At 39.3% G+C, this 21,844-nt stretch overlaps 1 protein-coding gene and 1 long non-coding RNA gene across 2 annotated transcripts; both read left to right on the forward strand.

Annotated features, from left to right (window-relative positions):
- The first annotated feature begins 3,077 nt into the window (after positions 1 to 3,077).
- Positions 3,078 to 5,034, forward strand: LOC118487378. The gene is made up of 3 exons (XR_004881687.1): positions 3,078 to 3,586; positions 4,290 to 4,350; positions 4,593 to 5,034. It is a non-coding gene; the product is annotated as an uncharacterized LOC118487378 (long non-coding RNA).
- A 15,680-nt stretch (positions 5,035 to 20,714) lies between these two features.
- On the forward strand, positions 20,715 to 21,125 carry LOC110913321 (stigma-specific STIG1-like protein 1). Its single transcript, XM_022158158.1, has one exon. It carries the CDS (start codon positions 20,715 to 20,717, stop codon positions 21,123 to 21,125), a length of 411 nt encoding a protein of 136 aa, XP_022013850.1.
- Positions 21,126 to 21,844: the final 719 nt, after the last annotated feature.

Below are 21,844 nucleotides of genomic sequence, written 5' to 3' on the forward strand. Positions count from 1 at the left end.
CTGTATAATAATAACCATTTTCTCAAATTTGAGTTGCATTTTAAATTATTTAACTAAAATCATTTTTCAGATCATTAATATGATGGAGATTATGTGAAAACTCAATTTTCAGAATGCATCAACTTTTGGATGCAGATTCACACTAAATCGTACTTAGAATATGTGTACGCCAGTTTGGAGAAAGTCGCCACTTTCAAAAATAGAAGTCAAAATAATTGAAATCAAGTGCTCCTGCAACTATGGCGGTGTTTGGGGTTCCTTATTTTGCCCCAACTTCTCACTTATTGAGTTCTGAAAAGTGAAAAGGAAACCCAAACACCTTTTGAGAAGAACTTTTATGATTAAAAGGAATTCCAAACACTCTCAAATAAGGACTTGCCTTCAAATGGCTTTGAGAAGGAGAAATTGAGAAGTAAGAAATTGTTACTTCTCACTTATGACTTCTCAAAAGTTATAAGTCATAAGTTAAAAGGAATCCCAAACACCCTCTATATTTCTCGATAATACTAAATTATTTCAGTTTATTTATATTGGAATTCTTGAGTCGTATGGAAACCGTGTTTTTCATTAAGAAATGTATGATTAAAATTGTATATGATTTGATTTTTATAGGTCACTCTTTAAAATTATTTATATAAAAGTGGGTCAAAACATATAAAGTTTATAAAAAGGAATTCATCCACTAAGAATTTAAAGTTTTTATATGAAAATGGTACATAAAATATATATACATTTAATCGACACGGATCAGTATTGTGTCATGTAATAAATTAAGGTTATTTCTTTTATAGATGTGATACTGGTATTTGGCATTCAAGTTACACCGTATAGATGGTAGCACATATAAACTTATTAAGACCCCATAATTTTGTAAACAAAGGAAAACGACATTACATTTGGTCGAGAAACCTATAAGCAATCATCTCGATAATAGAGGGAGCCAAAAGAACGGGCACATAAATTCACCTTCACACGTGCTTTAACCGAAAATCACTAAAATAGACAAGTTGACCCCGAAAGTTAACATAATAGACATGCATATATACACAATTAATAAAATATACAAAGATAAAAAGAGCCAACTAGACGATGCCAAAAAGGCTCTGTGGGCTAAGACAGCAAAAATTTAGCTGGCATAAAAAACATTGAAAAATTCGTGGGGTGCACCAAAAAAGCAATAACAAATGACTCGTGTAAGGCGCATGGTAAATTTAGATTATGGATAAAAAAGCATCGTCTAAATCAGCTAGCGGTTAAAAATGGAGGGCGCTGGCTAATCTAGCGCATGTTTTACATGTGTTTCAATCTGATTGACTGTTACCATGAGTTGGTGTAGGCTAAGCCGTAGACTTCTTAGCCGGCGAATCCTGTTTGGCATGTCTTGATTGACTCTCTTTGTAATTGTCTAATTTTTAACGGCTATGCAAATTGTAGTGATTTTTCATGTTTAACATCTATTTTTAATCATTTTTAAACAACTTTTTGGTATGCATACTTAATGACATGGCTTGGGGTATTGGACAAGGGATCCCAGCTGTGGTTGTGATAGTGGTTGTGATAGTGGTGCTTATATATATGTACCACTATAAGCTACAATATGGGAGCCTGTTTATGAAGATGGGTAACTAAGGTACCACTCGTTGTTGCACAAAACTATAATTCGGTTGTATGTGATGACCCCAAAAAGCTTTATGAATTCATTAAGGTAACTTCTCTTGATATCTCTAGATGGGTCTTGTTTGTTTTGGTGATCACCCGATCCAACTTGGTAAGAATATTTCTTGAACATATGAAATTCGAAATAAAGTGACACAACTAGAAAAAAATTTCTAAGAGTTTATAAGTTGATGTTTTAGGTAATTAGGTCTAAACAATTATTTTAGGGTGACACAAAAAACTACCCCTAAAAGTTTATCTAACTAGGAAACAACTCTACATACCAACCTAAAATAGTATTTTTAGAAGAAGCACAAACAACTTTCCAATAAACAGATGTCAACTCGTATATTTTATTCCCATTTGAAAAACTTACGAACAAGAAAATACGATTCAAAGTCAAAACTGACTCTTTTTAGTGGAGCCTTTGCTAAAAAAAATACCATCTAAAAGCCTAACTTTTTCTAATACCTAGACTCGCATGACACCCATGCATAATTAATTTTCAAACTTGATAGTCACATTTCTCCCTATATATACACTCACTACCAATTAAGTTTACTATCCATAACTTCATCCAAACATCTATACATCTCATATTCCTCTTTCTAAAACACAATGATAAAGAAAATCTTGATAACCTTGATCATCCTGATGGCTTTAACCATTAATTTTTCTGCAACATCTATTGAATTAGACGATGAAGAAGATCTTGTTCTGACATCTGGTTCACTAAGAGGGGCAAGTCGAGTCCTTGCTCAAGACTATGTCGAGCGAAAGGTAGCCCAGGTCCAGACTGTTGCAAGAAGAAATGTGTCAATGTTAAGACTGATAAACAAAACTGTGGGCTTTGCGGGGAAAAAATGCAAGCACCAAGAGATTTGCTGCAAGGGGAAATGCGTAAACCTGATGACAGACAAGAGAAACTGTGGAGGCTGCAACAATAGATGCAAGAGAGGGAATTCTTGCATGTTGGTGATGTGCAGTTACGCGTAAGAAGAAAAAGTTAGCAAATAGAAATTCATTCTATTTATTGTTGCAAAGTTGATATGTAATTACTAATTACGTATACCTTGCTCGCATGCCTTGTGGGTGTATCTAAATACATGCCATTTAATTTCTTCTTTATACCTAAAATATTTGTGTCGAACCTTATCCAAAATGAGTTTTATGACCAGATTTGTTTATTTTCATAATGTAACAACTATATGCTATAAATCAAGTTCAAACGTTTGTGAGCTCCAAAACTAGTAATATTGACATTAGTACATGCCAATGAGGATGTAATTATTATATATTTGGTCTAAAATATTAATAATATTGCATATTACAAATGAGGAAAACAAATTAAGTTGGTGTTTGTTTTTTTGAAAAAGTACTTCTGAACCATTTTTGTCTTCCCCACGCAGACCACGCGCAGATGTAGGGCCTTGCAGCTTGTTTGTTTTTAGAAGACTTTTCATAATAAAACCTCTGCTTCACCTCTGTTTCGCGTAGATATGGACTTAAGTCTTCTGGCCACTTCAAAAGTCTTCTCCAAACCCTAAACAGAACAAGAGCAGCCGCAACCCCTCATCTCCTCCTTCTCCACGTTCGCCATCGCCTCTGCCACCGTCTCAACCTCTGGCGCCGCCCCCACCACGTCCGACATCAGCCTCTCCCCACCCTCTCCGCCCCCACCACGTCCGACAAGAGCCCTCTCCACCCTCTCCACCGCTCGTCGTCGCACCCCAGCCCCTAAACGACCACCCCAGCCCCTCCACGACCATCCCAGCACTTCGACGACCACCTCAGGCCCTGCTCCACCTCTGCCGCCGGCCTGCTTCCCTCCTCCGGCGCCCCCACCACAGCCTTACCGTCACCACCTTCACCATCTTCAGCCTCCACATCCGAGACACCTCCACCTTCAGCCTCCACAGCCGAGACACAGGTATGTTAATTTGTATTGTGTTTGTGTCTTGTTATTTTGATAAACAGTGATGTAATTTTCTATTTCCTTCAAAAGTTTTGGCCTTTTTACTTTCGTTTTTCATGTTTGTATAATTTCTAATGGAAATGTAGTTGGATTAAAGAACTAGTCGGAGTTTAACATCTGGATTTTGATTAGTCATTAACTGCCAAAAGAATTTAATTGGGAAAATATTGAAAAAAAAGTATCTATTCAATCCACTTATACAGGTTTGGTTAAATTAATGTTTTCTGAATAATAAATTTGAAGTTTTTGTTGGCTTTAGTTTTGTATTGGTATGCATTTGATGATAAAAAATTGTCAGTGACGACTATGAATTATGAGTTTGTAGTTTGGAGAAGTAAAAAACAAACAGTCTTCTTCTTGCAGACTGCAGACATTTGGTCCAGCACTTCTGCTACAGATGTCTGCAGATGTGGTCCGCAGACTGCAGACTATGAATTATGAGTTTGCAGTTTGGAGAAGTAAAAAACAAACAGTCTTCTTCTTGCAGACTGCAGACATTTGGTCCAGCACTTCTGCTACAGATGTCTGCAGAAGTGGTCCGCAGACTGTAGACGTTTTCCCTCAGAAAAAACAAACAACACCTAAATGTTTTATAGGATATAATTTTTACGGTTACATACTTCATGTTATATTTGTGGTATGATATTTGATAATTCAGATGCAGGTGCAATGTATCTTGACTTAGATAGTAAGATTGCTAATGAAGTTGAGCTGTAGAGGTATAATTGGGGGGGGGGGGGGGTTATTGCACGGACCTCCCGGCCGCTGGAGTGATCCCACTCCACAAGCTAGTACCGTCCCAATACTGTCTGGCGGTGAACACCCTTGGCCCTGAGTTGATTCCGTTTCCTCTTGGAAGAGGTGTGTGGCTTGTGACCATCACTGGAGTCGAACCCGGGTCTCTTGGAAGAGAAAGGGTGGGACTGGCCAACTGGGCTACCCCAGTTGGTTAGCTGTAGAGGTATAATTAGTCATGGCATGAGATGTTATTTGAAGCGAAATACACACAAGAATACAAGATCAAATATCTTTGTTTATACCGATCATCATCATCGTCGTCGTCGTCGTCTGTCATCATCATCATCATCATATCCCACTAATAACAAATCTAAGGTAGGGTCTGAGGAGGGTAATGTAGACAGCCTTATCTCTACCCCGTAGGAATAGAGAGGTTGCTTACAATCAGACTCCCGGCTCGATTGTATTTTTGCATCAAGCCTTGGACATAAGGCACATAACACTTAGCAATTGAGACAAACGCCGATTAGTGCATGTACCCCCTTGTTTTTCAGCTATCAATGTCAGCACATGATGCATGATTAACAATCCCACTCTTTTAACATTATTTTCACGAAATTAGTAAAATAACGTTAAAATTAGTGCACTTTCACTTTTACCCCCGAGCCCCCACACATATATACATTATATGAGCATACCGCAGGTGAGAGTTGTTTATACCAATTGAATCCTCAGTTTAGTTAGAAGAGCATAGTATGCAATACTCATTCTTGTCCTGAAACAAAATGAAATCACACGCGAAATGAAATCACACGCTGTCACCTTATTCCGCATAATTCTATGACACCATCACTATATAATTTGCAACACCCATCACACTATCACTTTATTTTTAAAAAATAGATACAAAATAAAATAAATTAAAAATAACCTTTTTTACTACATAAAAGTAGACATAAAAACTAAATAAATAAAAGAAAGTAAAAAAAATACAAATTAAATAAATGTTATAAACATATAAATGTTTTAATTTAACGGACAATTTCATATATACCCTACAAACTTGCAAAATATCATATATACCCATGCAAATTTATAAATATCATATATATCCTTACAAAGTAGTTGAAATATCATATATTTCCCTGATTTGATACATGAACATCATCATCACCATTTTTGGAACGAAGAACACCATCTTCTTTCATCGTTGCTGAGCCACCATAAACATCTTCCCCATTCAATACCCAAAACTTCTGTCAAAAACCAACAGAATAACTACCATGAAACCTTAATATCCGAGAATCAATAGCGGATTTCTGATTTAGTTGCAAAGATAAACAATCGTTCACCATTCCTTCGTTAACAACCCGAATTCCAACCAATCGATCACCATCGTTCCGTCGTTCACTTCTAATTTTATCGGTAAGATTTAACAGATTTGGAGTATACCCCATCTACCCTTTAAAACACCAAACGCCCTCTCAACATCTTTTCTTGCCGATTCTTGCAATTTTTTGAACGCCTTTTCTTTAGCCTCGACGGGAAATGAGGGAGCTTTCACAAAAACAGACCAAGACGGGTAGATACCATCCACAAGATAAAAGCCTCGTCTGTAATGTCGACCGTTAACATAGAAAGGAGAGGAAGGTGCGGTACCATCCGTTACGCTTTGGAACAACGGCGACGTGTGCAACACATTGATGTCGTTGTTTGAACCTGGGACACCGAAATACGAATGCCAAATCCATAAATCATTCGACGGGGCCGCTTCTAGTATGATGGTTGGTCTTTTGATGTCTCCCCTCACATACGCCCCTCGCAACTCTCTTGGACAAATTTTCCACTCGATATGTGTACAATCGATGCTACCGAGCATCCCGGGAAAATGCCATCTAGCCTCGTGTGCGGCATAAATACGTGAGATGTCGTGGCTCGTCGGTTTACGTAAAAACTCGTTAGAATACAACTTAATGACCGCATTGCAAAAAAATTGCAAACACTCACGTGAAGTTCTTTCAGACATAGCTAGGTATTCATCATATTGATCGGGTGGGTTACCTGTCGCTAGTTGGCGAATGACGGACGTGCATTTTTGAATCGGCGTGAAACTTGGTTTGCCCCTCGCATCGTAACCTTCTTGAAACCATCCCTCGCTTGCCTCGATGTCTCCAACAATCTTTAAAAATAATTCTTTGGGTAAACGAAAACGATCTCTAAACGTTTCGGCATTGTATAGCGGGTTTTCCACAAAATAATCGTTCATCAAAACTTCGTTGGCACGTATACGATCACGGCCGACCATCTTCTTCTTTGGGCGGGACGACTCGGCATCAAGCTCGTTATACACCGACACAAAATAGTTTAGCGTGTCGTTGTCGGAAGACGACTCGGTATCGCTAGACATCGGAAACGTCGAATCGGTAGGGAATTCCATTTGAGAAAGATATAAAAAATTGTGTGAAATGGGTTTAAAAGATATAGTTTGGTGTGTGAAAAAATGGTTAAAATGTGGATATATTTATAGATAAAATGGATTATTTTTTTTTTCATTAAAAGTTACCGTTTTAAACGGTCATGTGCGCCCAACGGTCGGATTTTTGAAAGTTTAACGCGTAATGGTGATAACGCGTTTTCTTTATAACGCGTGGAACATAGGGTGGCGGCGGTGTAGCGTTGAAGTTCAACGCGTGCTCAAGCCCCATCACGGGACCGCCCCGTCCCCTCTTACAGTTGATGTTTTTGGATTAACGGCCAACAGATAAAATTGTGGCTGGAAGAATAAGAAATGAAGAAAAAGATGAAAAATTAATAGTCACTAAAGAAAAAAGAATTTCATTGAAAAGAAGCTATGATGCCTAGAATTGTTGAAAACTAGAGATATTTTAATATATAATTTCCATATTCAAAACTTGGTTATAAGATTAAGAAAATACTATGATTTGCAATAAGGTCATCCGTAATCATAAAGCCTCTGGGACGTTATGCGACACGTATCGTGCCACGTCACACGGGGGGCTTTATGGGGCGTTATATCACTAGAGCCTGTAGTCATAAAGCCCCTACCCATCATTACCTAATTTTTAATTTTCAATTTTATTAATTAATTATTAAAAACCTTGCTTAAATTTGATTGGTTAAAGTTTGAAAACCAACCCCAATACCGCCGCTATAATACTCGCGCCCCACCCCATTTTTTCATTTATACCGTCCCTCGTTTCGGTGTTTGGGGCCGTTTTCCAGCGCCATCTTGGGGCATAGCGCCCCACTACATTCTGTCTAAGTGATGAGTATTAAGAAATTATTAAATAATCGATCTTTCTACCAAAATCATTAATATTATATAGATTATGTGAAAACTCGACATTCAGAATGTTTACTTTTGGATGCAGTTTCACACTAAATCCTACTGCCTAATTATTGAATATGTGTACGTCTATTTGAGAAAGTCGCCCTTTTCCAAAATAGAAGTCAAAATAATCGAAATCAAGTGCTCATGCAACTATATTTCTCGACTATATATATTAAAATTATTTTAGTTAATTTATGATCGAATTCTCGGTCGTATGGAAACCGTGTTTTTCATTAGGAAAACGTAATGTATATGATTTGAATTTTTGAGGTCACTCTATAATTAATATCATTTATTTAAAAGTGGGTCAAACATAAAAAAATTATGAAAAGGAATTCATCCTCCCAGAATATAATGCTTTTATATGAAAATGATACATAAAAGGGTGGGTACTAAACGTGAAAAACTATAAAACCACAGAGATCATCCGGGCAATTAACTCTAAAAAGTTATATATTTAATCTGTACGGATTTATAAATTGAGTACAGTGTCTCTTGTAATATTGGTAATGCTTTTTATAGGTGTGATAATAGTATCTGAGAGTCAAGCGGTAGTCGTCTTAGTTGCTATGCATGTCTTAGCGGTTATGTGAATCCCTTTGGTTCATTTTGGGCTTATCTATTTTATTAACGACTATGCATGTTGATTCCGTTAATTATTTTTTCAGGATCAACTTGTTGACAGTGATATCATATAAAGGAAAGAACAAAAGTGATTCATTGAAAGCTGCAAAAAGGCATAAATAGCCATACACAAGACCTGACCCACTACCTGACCAACTGACCCATGACTCTACCAACTAAACACGAAAAAGACTCCATGATCCCTACTACTCGGTCAAACATAACAACCTAATATCCAACGTGCAAAACAAAACAAAACATAAAGCAACTGTGTAAGGCCTCCTAATCTAAGATCTCCCTCAGCTAAAGCCACCAACAGGTGTGCGGAATCCACCTGATGATTAACCACTGCAGATGAAACACTAGTATGCAAAGATTTATGAGAGAAATCAAGAATACACTGAGTATTCATGATGAGGAAGATGAATGACGTCACTCACACAAAGCAGCCGCCAGACAAAACACACACAATGATTAGGGTTAGGTGCACAGAATTTCACACAGAATCGCCACCTTGTCTATTCCACATAAAGGTATAAATACAAGGCAAAACCCGAACTTTCAAGACAAACTAGAAAGCCCGGACAAAACAAACTACACAAAGCTCAGACCTTTTGTCCTATACAAAACTCAGACAAAATGCTAGGCTAAAACTTGGACAAAATGTCCAAGGATAAAACTAGGACTAAGTTTCACTATATGTACAATAAAGACCCTACAAAATGGGAGACATGCACTTATCACCTAAAGTGCATTAACAAACTCCCCCTTGATCAGTGCATGGTCTTCATTGGTCTTGAGATCTTCATACTCTCTTCGAGAAGCTGCTTCCTGCCCAGACCTTGTTCTTCACACAGAACTGAACCACCTTGATGAACTGGTCCGCTAGAACACGATCTTCTTCATTGTATTTTAGAGGCAGGCGCCGAAGCTTCTTCAGATGTGCTTCTCTAAGGTTGGCAAGCCAAATCGGATCCAGAATCTTAGCAATCTCAACCGTCACTTTCTTTTCAGTAATCATGGCTTCCCAAGTCTTGCCATGGAGATACCAATAACCTATGTTGTCGAATTTATCGAGATCAAACTTTCGCATAGGAATTTTACGAAGGCAACTCGCTGGAGGATAAACCATCTTCCATTCTTCTTTACCAGTGAACTTGTTTAAGTACTTAACTCCTCGACCGACTGCTGGCTTGAACATCTTCTATTTGCTTTCTCGACTCTCAGCAACGAGATGAGGAATCAATCCTCTGATACTAGCAACATTTGTATGGTTGTTGAGATCGAGCTGAGCGATGTGATGGAGATCGCGAGCTGGAAGAGTATGAAGATACTTGGCCCTTGGCCTGAAGTACTGTACCCCATCGGTCCTTTTGATCATTACCAGGCCGTGCTGCTCATCGAAATCCCAACTTCGAATCTGACCCGAATACTCACCTTTGGTGGATAAGTACCTCTTCCTTTGAGTGTCATCTGGAAGATTTCTAAACCATTTGTGAGCTACCACACTGACTTCTTCGGTAATTCGTATAGGATTAAAGATTTCTTCGGGCATTTCACAGCCAAACACAAAGCCTCTGATAACATCACTGTTGACCGGTAAGGACTCGTACTCAATCCTCTTGCCTTTCGCAGTCTCAATGAAATTGAACTTACCAGCTAAGTCGTCGTCGGTTCGCCAATCTTCAACCATTTCCTCAACCACTTCACCAGCACCTAAGACCAAATCAGCAGCAGGATCTAACTCAGAATCGGATAGGGCACCTGTATCAGAATCTACAGGGCCTTTATCTCCCCCTGCAGCTGCACCCGAGGACTCCCCCTCAACATGAGCCGAGGTTGCAGCTTCAGGAGCACGTGCGCTCCTTGACTGCTCCCCCTGCTTCGCTGCGTTGGGATCCTTGTCCTTGTTAAGATCGTCTCTGGTTTTCTTTAGTTCGTCCATCTTGCACTTAGCCTGAACTTGAAAATCCGAAGCCGAAATCTCCCCTTGAGCAGCAAGGAGTGATACGAGATCTGTCACAATCCCGAGAAGACGATCTGTAGTACTAACCAAAGTCTGTTGTCGGGCAGACGTCGAGGCATCTTGTGCTATGAACTTACCCAGCTGAACACTCTAATCTTTGGATAGACGAAAAAGCTCTGCCATCTGCTGGTCACGATCTGCATCCCTTTTCTTCAAGAAAGCAATTTCTTTCTGCTGCCTAGAGATTTGATTCTTATGTTGAACCATAACCTTGGCTGCATCCTGAAATTTTCCACGAACAAATTCCTGAAAATTCTGCTCTTGACCTGAACTTGATGGTCTCGAAGCAGAAACTGTAGAAGATCTAGGAGCAGGAGGTCTTGAGCCAGACGGCTGTGCACTAGATGGCCTAGGACCTGAGGATGGAATCACTGGAGGACGCAGAGATCCTTTCTTCGATCGCACTGCCGGCGGACTCCGACCGAAAGCAACCTTCGGACATGCTTGTCGTGTCTCTGGCGCTTGCAAAGAAGAACTTCCTGATAAGGCAAACACATTACCCGTACCCAATTGAGAAGATAACGACCCAAATAATGGTACTGCAGGAATCGGAGAGGACATCATCGGCGTTACTGGTTGAAGAGTCGTAGCCATACTGGTAGTTTCCACAAAAGAAGTGAATGGAAGTGAGGAAGACAGTGACGGGAGAGCTACAGATAACTCCATATTTAGAAGACCTCTGGAGTCTGATGGAGCAGAGCTGGATGTAACCGTGACCGAAGCAACCATCGGACTCGAAGATTGAAGATCCAAAACAGCAACACGTTGTCGCTTATACGTCCTGAAGGAACTGGCACACGAATAGTATCAGTAACAGGACGACGACGATCTTCATCATCATCATCAGAAGAGGATGAGCTAAACACAATTGAATCTAAATCATTCGCTCTGTCATTCCAACTAGCTAAGCGTATACTCCAATCGAAAGAGGGACCGAGAGAAGCAACCTTCGCTCGAAATAACTCAAGCTTTTCTCTTTCGGAGGGTGAAAGATGATTTTGAAGTTCCTTCATTACTAACAGAAGGTATTGCTTTTCAGAAGGCATATCATCTACGGATTCATCCATAGAAGCTTTTTCCATAGGACGCTTCCCTTTGTCACAGTAACAGGACCACTGTGAAAGCACCGGATCGATGACGAACATCAAACATTACACTTGATTCAAGACATGAGGAACAAAATATGAACAAGATAGAAATATGTAGAAGATGAACTCTTTATTGATGAATCAGTCATCACAGATTACACAAACCAAAGGAGTATACATCATCTACAAGCTGGTTTAGATCACAAAGATCTAAACCTAGCTTTCTCTCACTAACACATAGTCTCCCTCTCTCTCTAGAATACACACAGTGATGGAGAATGGATGGGATCTTGTGGGAGGTGCACCAAGCACTCAAAAGTTTCTCTCCGTTCGTTGTGTGCCCTAATCCTATACAACACACATATATAGACTAGGGACAAAACTCAGACAAAACAATTTACACAAAAACCAAACCCCTGACTAAAGTTCTAGCCCAAAACTTGGACAAATTGTCCAAGGATAAACCTTGGACTAAGTTCCAAGATATGTACAATAAAGACCCTAACAATTGGAAGGCATGCACTTTTCACCCAAAGTGCATTAACAAACTCCCCCTTGATCAGTGCATGGTCTTCATGTGGTCTAGAACTCTTCATTATCGTTGACTTTAACTTGGACTTCTGCTTTGGTTGACCAGAACTGATAAGCGACAGTTACCCGGCAGGAACTGCACTTACAGTCTCCCCCTTAACTGTTGCATCAGTTCTGTGTGGCATCGATAATCTTCAATCACCGGATACTGCACTTACAGACTCCCCCTTGACTGATGATATCATGCATGCTTTCAACTTTAGCTGAGACTTGATCTTTTAGGTAGAGCACGTCGATCTTCAACCCTTCTAATTAAAGACTTGTTGACGATCACTTAAATGGCCGCTTTGAGAAACCCGAAGAATCCGACATCAAACACTGCAGATCCTCCCCCTCAAACTACTCCCAAATCAAGTTAACGCGAACCGACCTACAACCACATGTAAGAATATCGCTCGATACATTAATCTTCAAACTTAAACGGTAGAAGAACGAAACGTCGGATTTCCAATGCCTAACATCAAAAGCTTCAAATTCCGCAAAGACATGAAGCTCAGTTCGATAAGTTAATAACAAACTGAACTTTGTAAAAGTACATCCACCATCTTGATCAGAGTCTTCAACTGAGTGTCTAAGATCATTTCATCTCGAATCTTCAAGATCCAGTCTCGTATCTTCACAAATCCAATAATTTCCCGATGACTTTCGTCTCTGATCTCCCCCTCAATGTAAGAACCCCTATTTCGAGAATCCGATCAGTCACCAACTTGGAAGAGGTACCGAAGACTAATCTTCTCTACTCTAACCGGCATACGATAAAGGCATGACCTTCAACTACTTGCCAAACGAACAATTTGCTTCATCACGTCAACACTTGATTAAACCTCGAACAAACTTGACAAAACTCAATCATACACTGGCTCTAACTTGCTTCATGTTTTAAACACTTCGCCACCGGTAAGATTAACACTAAGTTAATCTCAAAGATTGTAAACATGAACTTGTTTCGATGTAGCACCACGAGCTTTTGATTTACAAAGAAAACAGGAATTTCAAAATTTTTACTCCCCCTTTTTCTTTGTAAACAATACAAAAATCCAAGCAAATCTTATTCTCTTCACCTCCTCACTTGATCCTGACAACATAAGTACCATAAAACTTTTCGATAATCCGAAACCGACTTCAAGTTTCCAAACTACGCATAATTCTGACTCTTAGTTAGTTATCCGGTACCCCAGGTAACCCAAAATAACTAGAAAAACTCGGAACATGCACAACTCGAAACTTTCGAACAACACAAACTTCTAAATTTAGCTAAAAATCCGGTACCCCAGGTAACCCGGAATTCTAGAAAATCCGGAACTCGTAAAACCCAGAAGCTCTTGAAACGTTGGATCAGATCATCAGAACAGTATGTAAAATACAAAGGAATTTGAAACAAGCAAAGAAATAAAGGAAACTCTGAAGAAACTAATCTCGGAACAATCGAACTACTTGTTTCAAACCTCCGGAGTCACATAGAAACCCGGAGTACATCTCAGATTAGAAAAACCAACAATTTTAATTCCCAGCTTGTCACAAAACTCTCTAGTAAGAGCCACATCCCAACACCGAGAGTCTTGTAAACAACCGTGGACCGCCATTACCGAACAAAAATTCTCGGAAATATTCCAAAACAAATTCGGAACAGTAAATGCGAACAAAGGACAACATGAAAAAACTCGGAGTGACTAAAAATGCTTTAAAAATCCGGACCTATCTAAAGATAAATTCGGAATCCTTAAAAAAAAATCCGAAACTCTGAAGGAATTATAAAACTCGGAACTAATTAATGAAGTCTTTTATGGAGATTCGGACTGTAGATATCAAACAAGTGACCAAGAACTCGGATCTGACCAAAGCTCGGACTGGAGATCATTCACTAAAGCTCGGATAAAGTCGGAGACATATAAACTCGGACTGTAGTTTATGTGAAATTAGGACTGTAGTTTATGTGTATAAAGCTCGGACTGTAGTTTATGTGAAATTCGGACACATTTGAAAAAGTAAGACACTTTATCTGAAACTCTCTATTTGAAAAACTAAGACACTTTATGGAAAGTCGGAGACATATAAACTCGGACGGTAGTTTATGTGAAATTCGGACTGTAGTTTATGGTATAAAGCTCGGATAAAGTCGGAGACATTTGAATAACTCAGACAATTTATCTGAAACTCGGACTTATGAAAACTCGGAGCCCTAAACTCAGACTATTAAAACCTCAGAACAGTTAAACATCTGAACGTATAAATTCTTTTGTCATTTTAAACCTCGGACTCTTGAACTAAAAAGGAAAAGTCGGAATAGGTTGATTAAATGAAAACTCAGACAAGCTGAAGCTCAGAAACAAGTCTCCGGACTATCTCCATAGTGTGACTTCACACTAGTTCACCAAAACCCCGGAAACACAAACACAGAGTTTTAAACTCAGACGGGTTTAACACTAAGAAAAACTCGGACAGAGCAATTTTTGGATCAAACCTCATATCTGCAACAACTTGGAGAACAAAACAACTACGAACAGCTTCATTTTCTTCAACTTTTCTGCAAAATCTTCAAGTCTTCAAGATGTTTGGCGGAAACAAACATCAAATCAAGAGCAATGGTGATTCAGAAGCCGGTTAGACCATTCTGAATCGGTAACCATGCTCTGATACCACTGTGAAAGCACCGGATCGATGACGAACATCAAACATTGCGCTTGATTCAAGACATGAGGAACAAAATATGAACAAGATAGAAATATGTAGAAGATGAACTCTTTATAGATGAATCAGTCATCACAGATTACACAAACCAAAGGAGTATACATCATCTACAAGCTGGTTTAGATCACAAAGATCTAAACCTAGCTTTCTCTCACTAACACATAGTCTCCCTCTCTCTCTAGAATACACACAGTGATGGAGAATGGATGGGATCTTGTGAGAGGTGCACCAAGCACTCAAAAGTTTCTCTCCGTTCGTTGTGTGCCCTAATCCTATACAACACATATATATAGACTAGGGACAAAACTCAGACAAAACAATTTACACAAAAACCAAACCCCTGACCAAAGTTCTAGACCAAAACTTGGACAAATTGTCCAAGGATAAACCTTGGACTAAGTTCCAAGATATGTACAATAAAGACCCTAACAATTGGAAGGCATGCACTTTTCACCCAAAGTGCATTAACAAACTCCCCTTTGATCAGTGCATGGTCTTCATGTGGTCTAGAACTCTTCATTATCGTTGACTTTAACTTGGACTTCTGCTTTGGTTAACCAGAACTGATAAGCGACAGTTACCCGGCAGGAACTGCACTTACAAACTGACATTAAATAACCAAACATAAAATACTTGAACTAACTTTGAATTAATTCCAATACCCCCTCTTAATTCAAAGTGTAGTTAAACCAAGCTTCCCACGAAGATAGTAGAACTGGTTTGCTCCCAGAGGCTTCGTAAGAATGTCAACAGCCTGCTCTTCCGTGTAACACGACACCAGCTCAATCTGTCTTGCATCGACCAAATTCCGAATGAAGTGAAACTTAATGTCGATATGCTTGCTTCTACCATGATGGGCTTGATTTTTGGACATAAACACAGCTAAATTATTATCACAGAAGATGGCAGTAGCACCTTTTTGCTCTTGACCCAGTTCAATCAATATCTTCCTTAACCACGTTGCTTGACATGTCGCTGCAGTGGCAGCAATATTTCTGCTTCGGTAGTGGACAAGGCAACAACTTCTTGCTTCTTCGAGCTCCAAGAGACAAAACTGGTTCCAAGAGAAAATGCTTTTGCTGATATGCTCTTCCGATCGTCAATACACTTGCCCCAGTCGCTGTCTGTGAATCCGGACAGCACAACTTCTTTTGCTTTTCCATACCACAGTCCCACATCAACGGATCCAGCTATGTATCTCAACACCCGCTTCGCTGCCCCAAGATGATTCACTGTCGGCTTATGCATGTATCGCGATATAACACCAACCGCGTGTGCTATATCCGGCCTTGAATGAGTGAGATATATAAGCCCTCCAACCAAACTTCTAAATGTATAACCATCAGCAGCAGCACTTCCATCATTCGATTCTCATTACCATTCATGGGTGTAGATACACTTTTACAGTTAGCCATTCCAAACCGATGCAACAAATCTCTAGCATACTTCTGTTGGGAAATAAACGTACCATCATCTCTTTGTGTCACTTCCAGCCCCAAGAAGTAGTTTAGCTTCCCGATGTCGGTCATTTCGAACTCCTCAATCATCTTTTGCTTGAATTCAGCTACCAACTTTGCAGAAGAACTTGTATATACGATGTCATCCACGTAAAGACACACCACAATGATATCACTGGTACCACTTTTTTTGACATATAGATTTGGTTCACTTTGACTTCGTTGTACCCATGTTGCACCAAATACCCATCAATACGACTATACCAGGCCCGCGGAGCTTGTTTTAACCCGTATAGCGCCTTGTGAAGTTTAAACACCTTATCTTCTTTTTCTTTAATTTTGAAGCATGGAGGTTGCGCTACGTAAACTTCTTCTTTTAAAATACCATTAAGGAATGCAGATTTGACGTCAAATTGATAGGCGATCCATCTTTTTTTGGGCTGCCAAGGCCAGAACAACCCGGATGGTTTCGAACCGTGCAACCGGGATCAATCCCATCCTTCTGTGAATACCCTTTGGCAACTATACGTGCTTTATAACGTTGAATCTGCCCATCTGCATGAAGTTTCAATTTAAACACCCATTTTAAGCCAATAACATTTTTACCTTTTGGTAGGTCAATGAGGGTCCATGTATTGTGTCTTTGCAAAGAAGACAACTCTTCTTCCATAGCTTGTTTCCATTCCTTACTTTCCATAGCTGTTTCGGGAGAGGTGGGTTCCACAGATGAGAGAGCAAACTGACATGTGGCATACGGAGATTGTAACGGAACCGTGTTTTCATACACTTCAACTAAGTCACGAACTCTATGGGCAGATCCGTTAGAGTCACTTGAACCTCCTGAACTTTGGACTTGGCTGCCTTCTGAGGACCCTACACCACTGTTAAAAGATGGCCCACTGGATGAACTTGACCCTTGTGAACTTGGCGTCTGTTGTGGGGTCACAGGTGGGCTCTCATTACCTTCAGCTCCCAATTGTTCATTCAAGGTGTTTTCAACTTCATTATGCACCATCCCACTCACAAATGCAGTATCCTTTTCTTCATCATTAAAATTAACATCAATCCATTCTGCATTTTCATTAAATACAACGTCCTACTTATGATAATATCTTTCTTAATTGGGTCATACAACCGAAATGCTTTAGAGTTTTGTGAGTAACCAACAAAAATACATTTTTTTGATTTCGGATCAAGTTTCTTTCTCAACTGAGAAGGTGTTAACGCATAAGCAATGCAACCAAAGGTTCGTAGGTGACTTACAGACGGTTTACGACCTTACCACATTTCAAAAGGTGTGCTTCCTGCTATTGCTGTTGTGGGCGACAAAGTAATGAGATATACTGCTGTTGCGACCGCCTCGGCCCAGAAATGATTTGTCAGCCTTTTAGCCTGAAGCATACAACGAGCCATTTCAGTGACGGTTCTGTTTTTTCTCTCTGCGGTACCGTTTTGCTGTGGCGTTTAGGGTGCTGTAAGATCCCTATGAATCCCATGTTCATCACAGAAACTAATGAACTCTTTGCTCAAAAACTCGCCACCACGATCAGTACGTAATGTTTTGATTTGATACCCGCTTTCCTTCTCCACTTTTGCTTTGAATGTCTTAAAAAAACCAAAGCTTTCTGACTTCTTCTTCAAAAAATACACCCAAGTAAAGCGAGTATAGTCATCTGTTAGAAGGAAATAAAACTGATTACCTCCTAATGATGTAGTTGGCATTGCACCCACCAAGTCTGCATGCACAAGTTGAAGGGGTTATGTGGACCGCCAAGCATGATGAGGAAAAGAATGTCTTGTCTGTTTCCCAAAAACACATCCTTCACAGTCTGAAATTGACCCTATTTCTGGTAACCCAGACACCATATCATTTTTACTTAACTGTTGGAGACCCTGCTCATGTAAATGCCCATATCGGTTGTGCCACAACATTGAGTCTTCTTGACTAGCAGCTAGTACAGTTCCTTGTGAAGCATTAAAAAGAAAGGTATTATTACTTGAGATAGGAATCGAACATACCACTTTCTTTGATGCCTTGTGAGTGATGGTACACATTTCATCGTCGAACAACACTGCATAACTAGACCTCATTAGTTGACCCACACTTAACAAATTGTAGTCAAGTGCCGGGGCATATTCAACATCGTGTAGGACTTTTGACTGCCCATTGACAAGCATCAGTTTGATCACTCCTTTACCTTCGACTTGAATTCCTTTCCCGTTTCCCATCTTTACTTGCACTTTTTTTTGTTTCGTCCAGTTTTTTAAACAGTCTCCTCTGTCCCGTCATATGATTCGAACACCCGCTGTCGACGAACCAAACGCTAGCTGCCGAGTCCGTATCAGTCATGGCCATAAACAACTTGCACTCTTCTTCCTCCTCTACTTTTTCTACTGTTGCGTTTGTTACCTGTGGTTCGTACCAACATTCTGATCGGACATGACCAAGACGGTGACAGTTGAAGCACTCTATAGTGCTTCTGCCTCTACCACCCATCCGACCACGTCCTTATCCGCGACCTCGAGCAGCCAACCGTCCTCTACCTCTCATCATAGGTTGGTTTTCCACTTCTCGGGCTTGAAACACACTCTCTTCTACTCTTTCAACACTCCGATTTACTCTTGCTTCATGGGATTGCAACGATCCCATGAGTTGATCGAAGGTGAGTGTGGTGAGGTCCTTAGCTTCTTCAATGGCTGTAACCACGTGGTCCCATCTGGTAGGCAAACTCCTCAAAACCTTCTCAATCACTGTTTGATCAGTGACCTCTTCACCGTATGCTCGCTTCTAATTCACGATCCTCATAACTTTCGAGAGAAAATCGGCCACACTCTCGTCATCTTTCATCTGTAAGGTTTCGAACTCTCTTCGAAGACCTTGCAACTTAACCGCCATGACTTTTGAATCTCCTTGGTACTCCGTTTGCAACACATTCCATGCCATCTTAGCCGTTGTAGACGCTGCAATTCGCGAGAATACGCTGTCGTGTACGGCCTGCTGTATATATAGTGCACGAGCATCCTTTTTGCGGTTTTCCCTTAGCCTGGCTGCATCTCGATCTGCATCATCAAAACCTCCACTCACAATTTCCCATAGTTCTTGAGACCGCAACACTGTCTTCACTCTGATGCTCCAGAATTCGTAACCCTCTCCTTTAAAGACTGGAAGGAGAGGTTGATTTGTTGTTGTTGAACCCATGTTCGTACACACACACTCGTGAATTTGGAAAGAAGGCAAACCTGACGCTCTGATACCACTATGTTGACAGTGATATCATATAAGGGAAAGAACAAAAGTGATTCATTGAAAGCTGCAAAAGGCATAAATAGCCATACACAAGACCTGACCAACTGACCCATGACTCTAGCAACTAAACACGAAAAAGACTCCATGATCCCTACTACTCGGTCAAACATAACAACCTAATATCCAACGTGCAAAACAAAACATAAAGCAACAGACATTAAATAACCAAACATAAAATACTTGAACTAACTTTGAATTAATTCCAACACAACTTGTCTAATATAGTGATTTTCCTATGTTTAGCATCTATGTTTAGCTTGGGGTATTGGATATGAGATCCAGGCTACGGGTTTAGTGTTTTCCTATGTTTAGCATCAACTTTAGTATGCATTTTAGCATCTATGTTTAGCTTGGGGTATTGGATATATGGGATCCCGGCAACGAGTTCAGTGGTTGCGATGGTGGTGCTTATATTGGAAGATGGATGTACTACCATAAGCCACAATCTGGGAGTCTGTACGTTTATGGGGATGGCTAATTAAGGTACCGCTTGTTGAAGCACGAAAATAGAATTCAGTTGTATGTGATGACCCCAAAAAGCTTTATGAATTCGTTAAGGTAACTTTTCTTAATGTCTCTAAACGGGTCTCATTTGTTTCGATCACCGGATCCAACTTGGTAAAAATATTTCTTAACCTACGAATTCAAAATATAGTGACAAAAGTAGAAGAAAATTTCTAAGAGTTTATACTTGAATATGAAATTCGAAATATAGTGACACAAGTAGAAGAAAATTTCTAAGATTTTATAAGTTGATGTTTTAGGTCTAAAAATTATTGTAGGTTGACACAAAGAAATTTGCCGTTAAAAAAAATGTTGACACAAAGAAGTAAAGAACTACCCCTAAAAGTAATTCTAACTAGGAAACAACCCTACATCCCAGCCTATAATATATTGCATATTTAAAAGAAGCACAAACCACTTTCCAATAAACAAGATGTCAACCCATATGTGTTATTCCCATTTGAAAAACTTAGGAAGAAGAAAATATCATTCAAAGTCAAAACTGACTCTTTTTAGTGGAGCCTTTGCTACAAAAATACTATCTAAAAGCCTAACTTTTTTTAATACCTAGACTCCCATGACACCCATAATTAATTTTCAAACTTGATAGTCACATTTCTCTCTATAAATACACGCACTACCAATTAATCTTAATATCCATAACTTCATCCAAACATCTATATCTCATATTCCTCTTTCTAAAACACCATGACAAAGAAAATCTTGATAACTTTGATCATCCTGATGGCTTTAGCCTTTAATCTTTCTGCAACACCTATCGAATTTGACGATGAAGATCTTGTTCCTACATCTGGTTCACTAAGAGGGGCAAGTCGGTTCCTTGCTCAACACTCGAGGGGCTTGGTGAAATGCAACAAGAACCCAAGACTATGTCGGGCGAAAGGCAGCCCAGGTCCAGACTGTTGCAAGAAGAAATGTGTCAATGTTAAGACTGATAAACAAAACTGTGGGCTTTGTGGGAAGAAATGCAAGCACCAAGAGATTTGCTGCAATGGGAAATGCGTAAACCTGATGACAGACAAGAGAAACTGTGGAGGCTGCAACAATCGATGCAAGAGAGCGAATTCTTGCATGTCAGGGATGTGCAGTTATGCGTAAGAAGAAAAAGTTAGCAAATAGAAATTCATTCTATTTATTGTTGCAAAGTTGATATGTAATTACTAATTACGTATACCTTGCTCGCATGCCTTGTGGGTGTATCTAAATACATGCCATTTAATTTCTTCTTTATAAGTAAACTTATTTGTATCGAACTTTATCCAAAATGAGTTTAATGACCAGATTTGTTTATTTTCATAATGTAACAACTATATGCTATAAGTCAAGTTCAATTTTGTTAGAAGTACTTATTTTGAACTCTAAACCTAGTTATATCCAACATTAGTACGTGCCAATGAGGATGTAACTAATATATATTTGGTCTAATATATTAAAAATATTGCATATTACAAATGATGAAAACAATTTTAAAGTTATCCAGGATATATAAGTTTGTGGTTACAAGCTAACTTCATGTTATATATGTGGTATTATAATTAATAATTTAGATGCAGGTGCAATGTATCATGTTTTAGATGGTAAGATTACTAATGAAGTATTAGTCATGCCATGAAATGTAATATGGGTTGAGGATCAAATACAAATGCTCGTAAAATAAGAAGTCGTGTAAAGGGTATTAAACGGACTCCCTCATTCAAACGGCATTGGAAACATTTCATCGAGCTTTACGATGTGAGATTTTAGGTTTTTACTTTTGGATTTATAGGTTGTAGATTTTAGAATTTTTGTTTATTATTATTGTGTCTTTTATTTATTAT

This window comes from Helianthus annuus, chromosome 15 (genome assembly GCF_002127325.2).
Source record: "Helianthus annuus cultivar XRQ/B chromosome 15, HanXRQr2.0-SUNRISE, whole genome shotgun sequence".
Classification (NCBI taxonomy): Eukaryota; Viridiplantae; Streptophyta; class Magnoliopsida; order Asterales; family Asteraceae; genus Helianthus; species Helianthus annuus.

Bases quoted from the DNA above. Each gene is read 5' to 3' on its own strand.
- LOC110913321 (XM_022158158.1), top strand. From the start codon at position 20,715: ATGACAAAGAAAATCTTGATAACTTTGATCATCCTGATGGCTTTAGCC.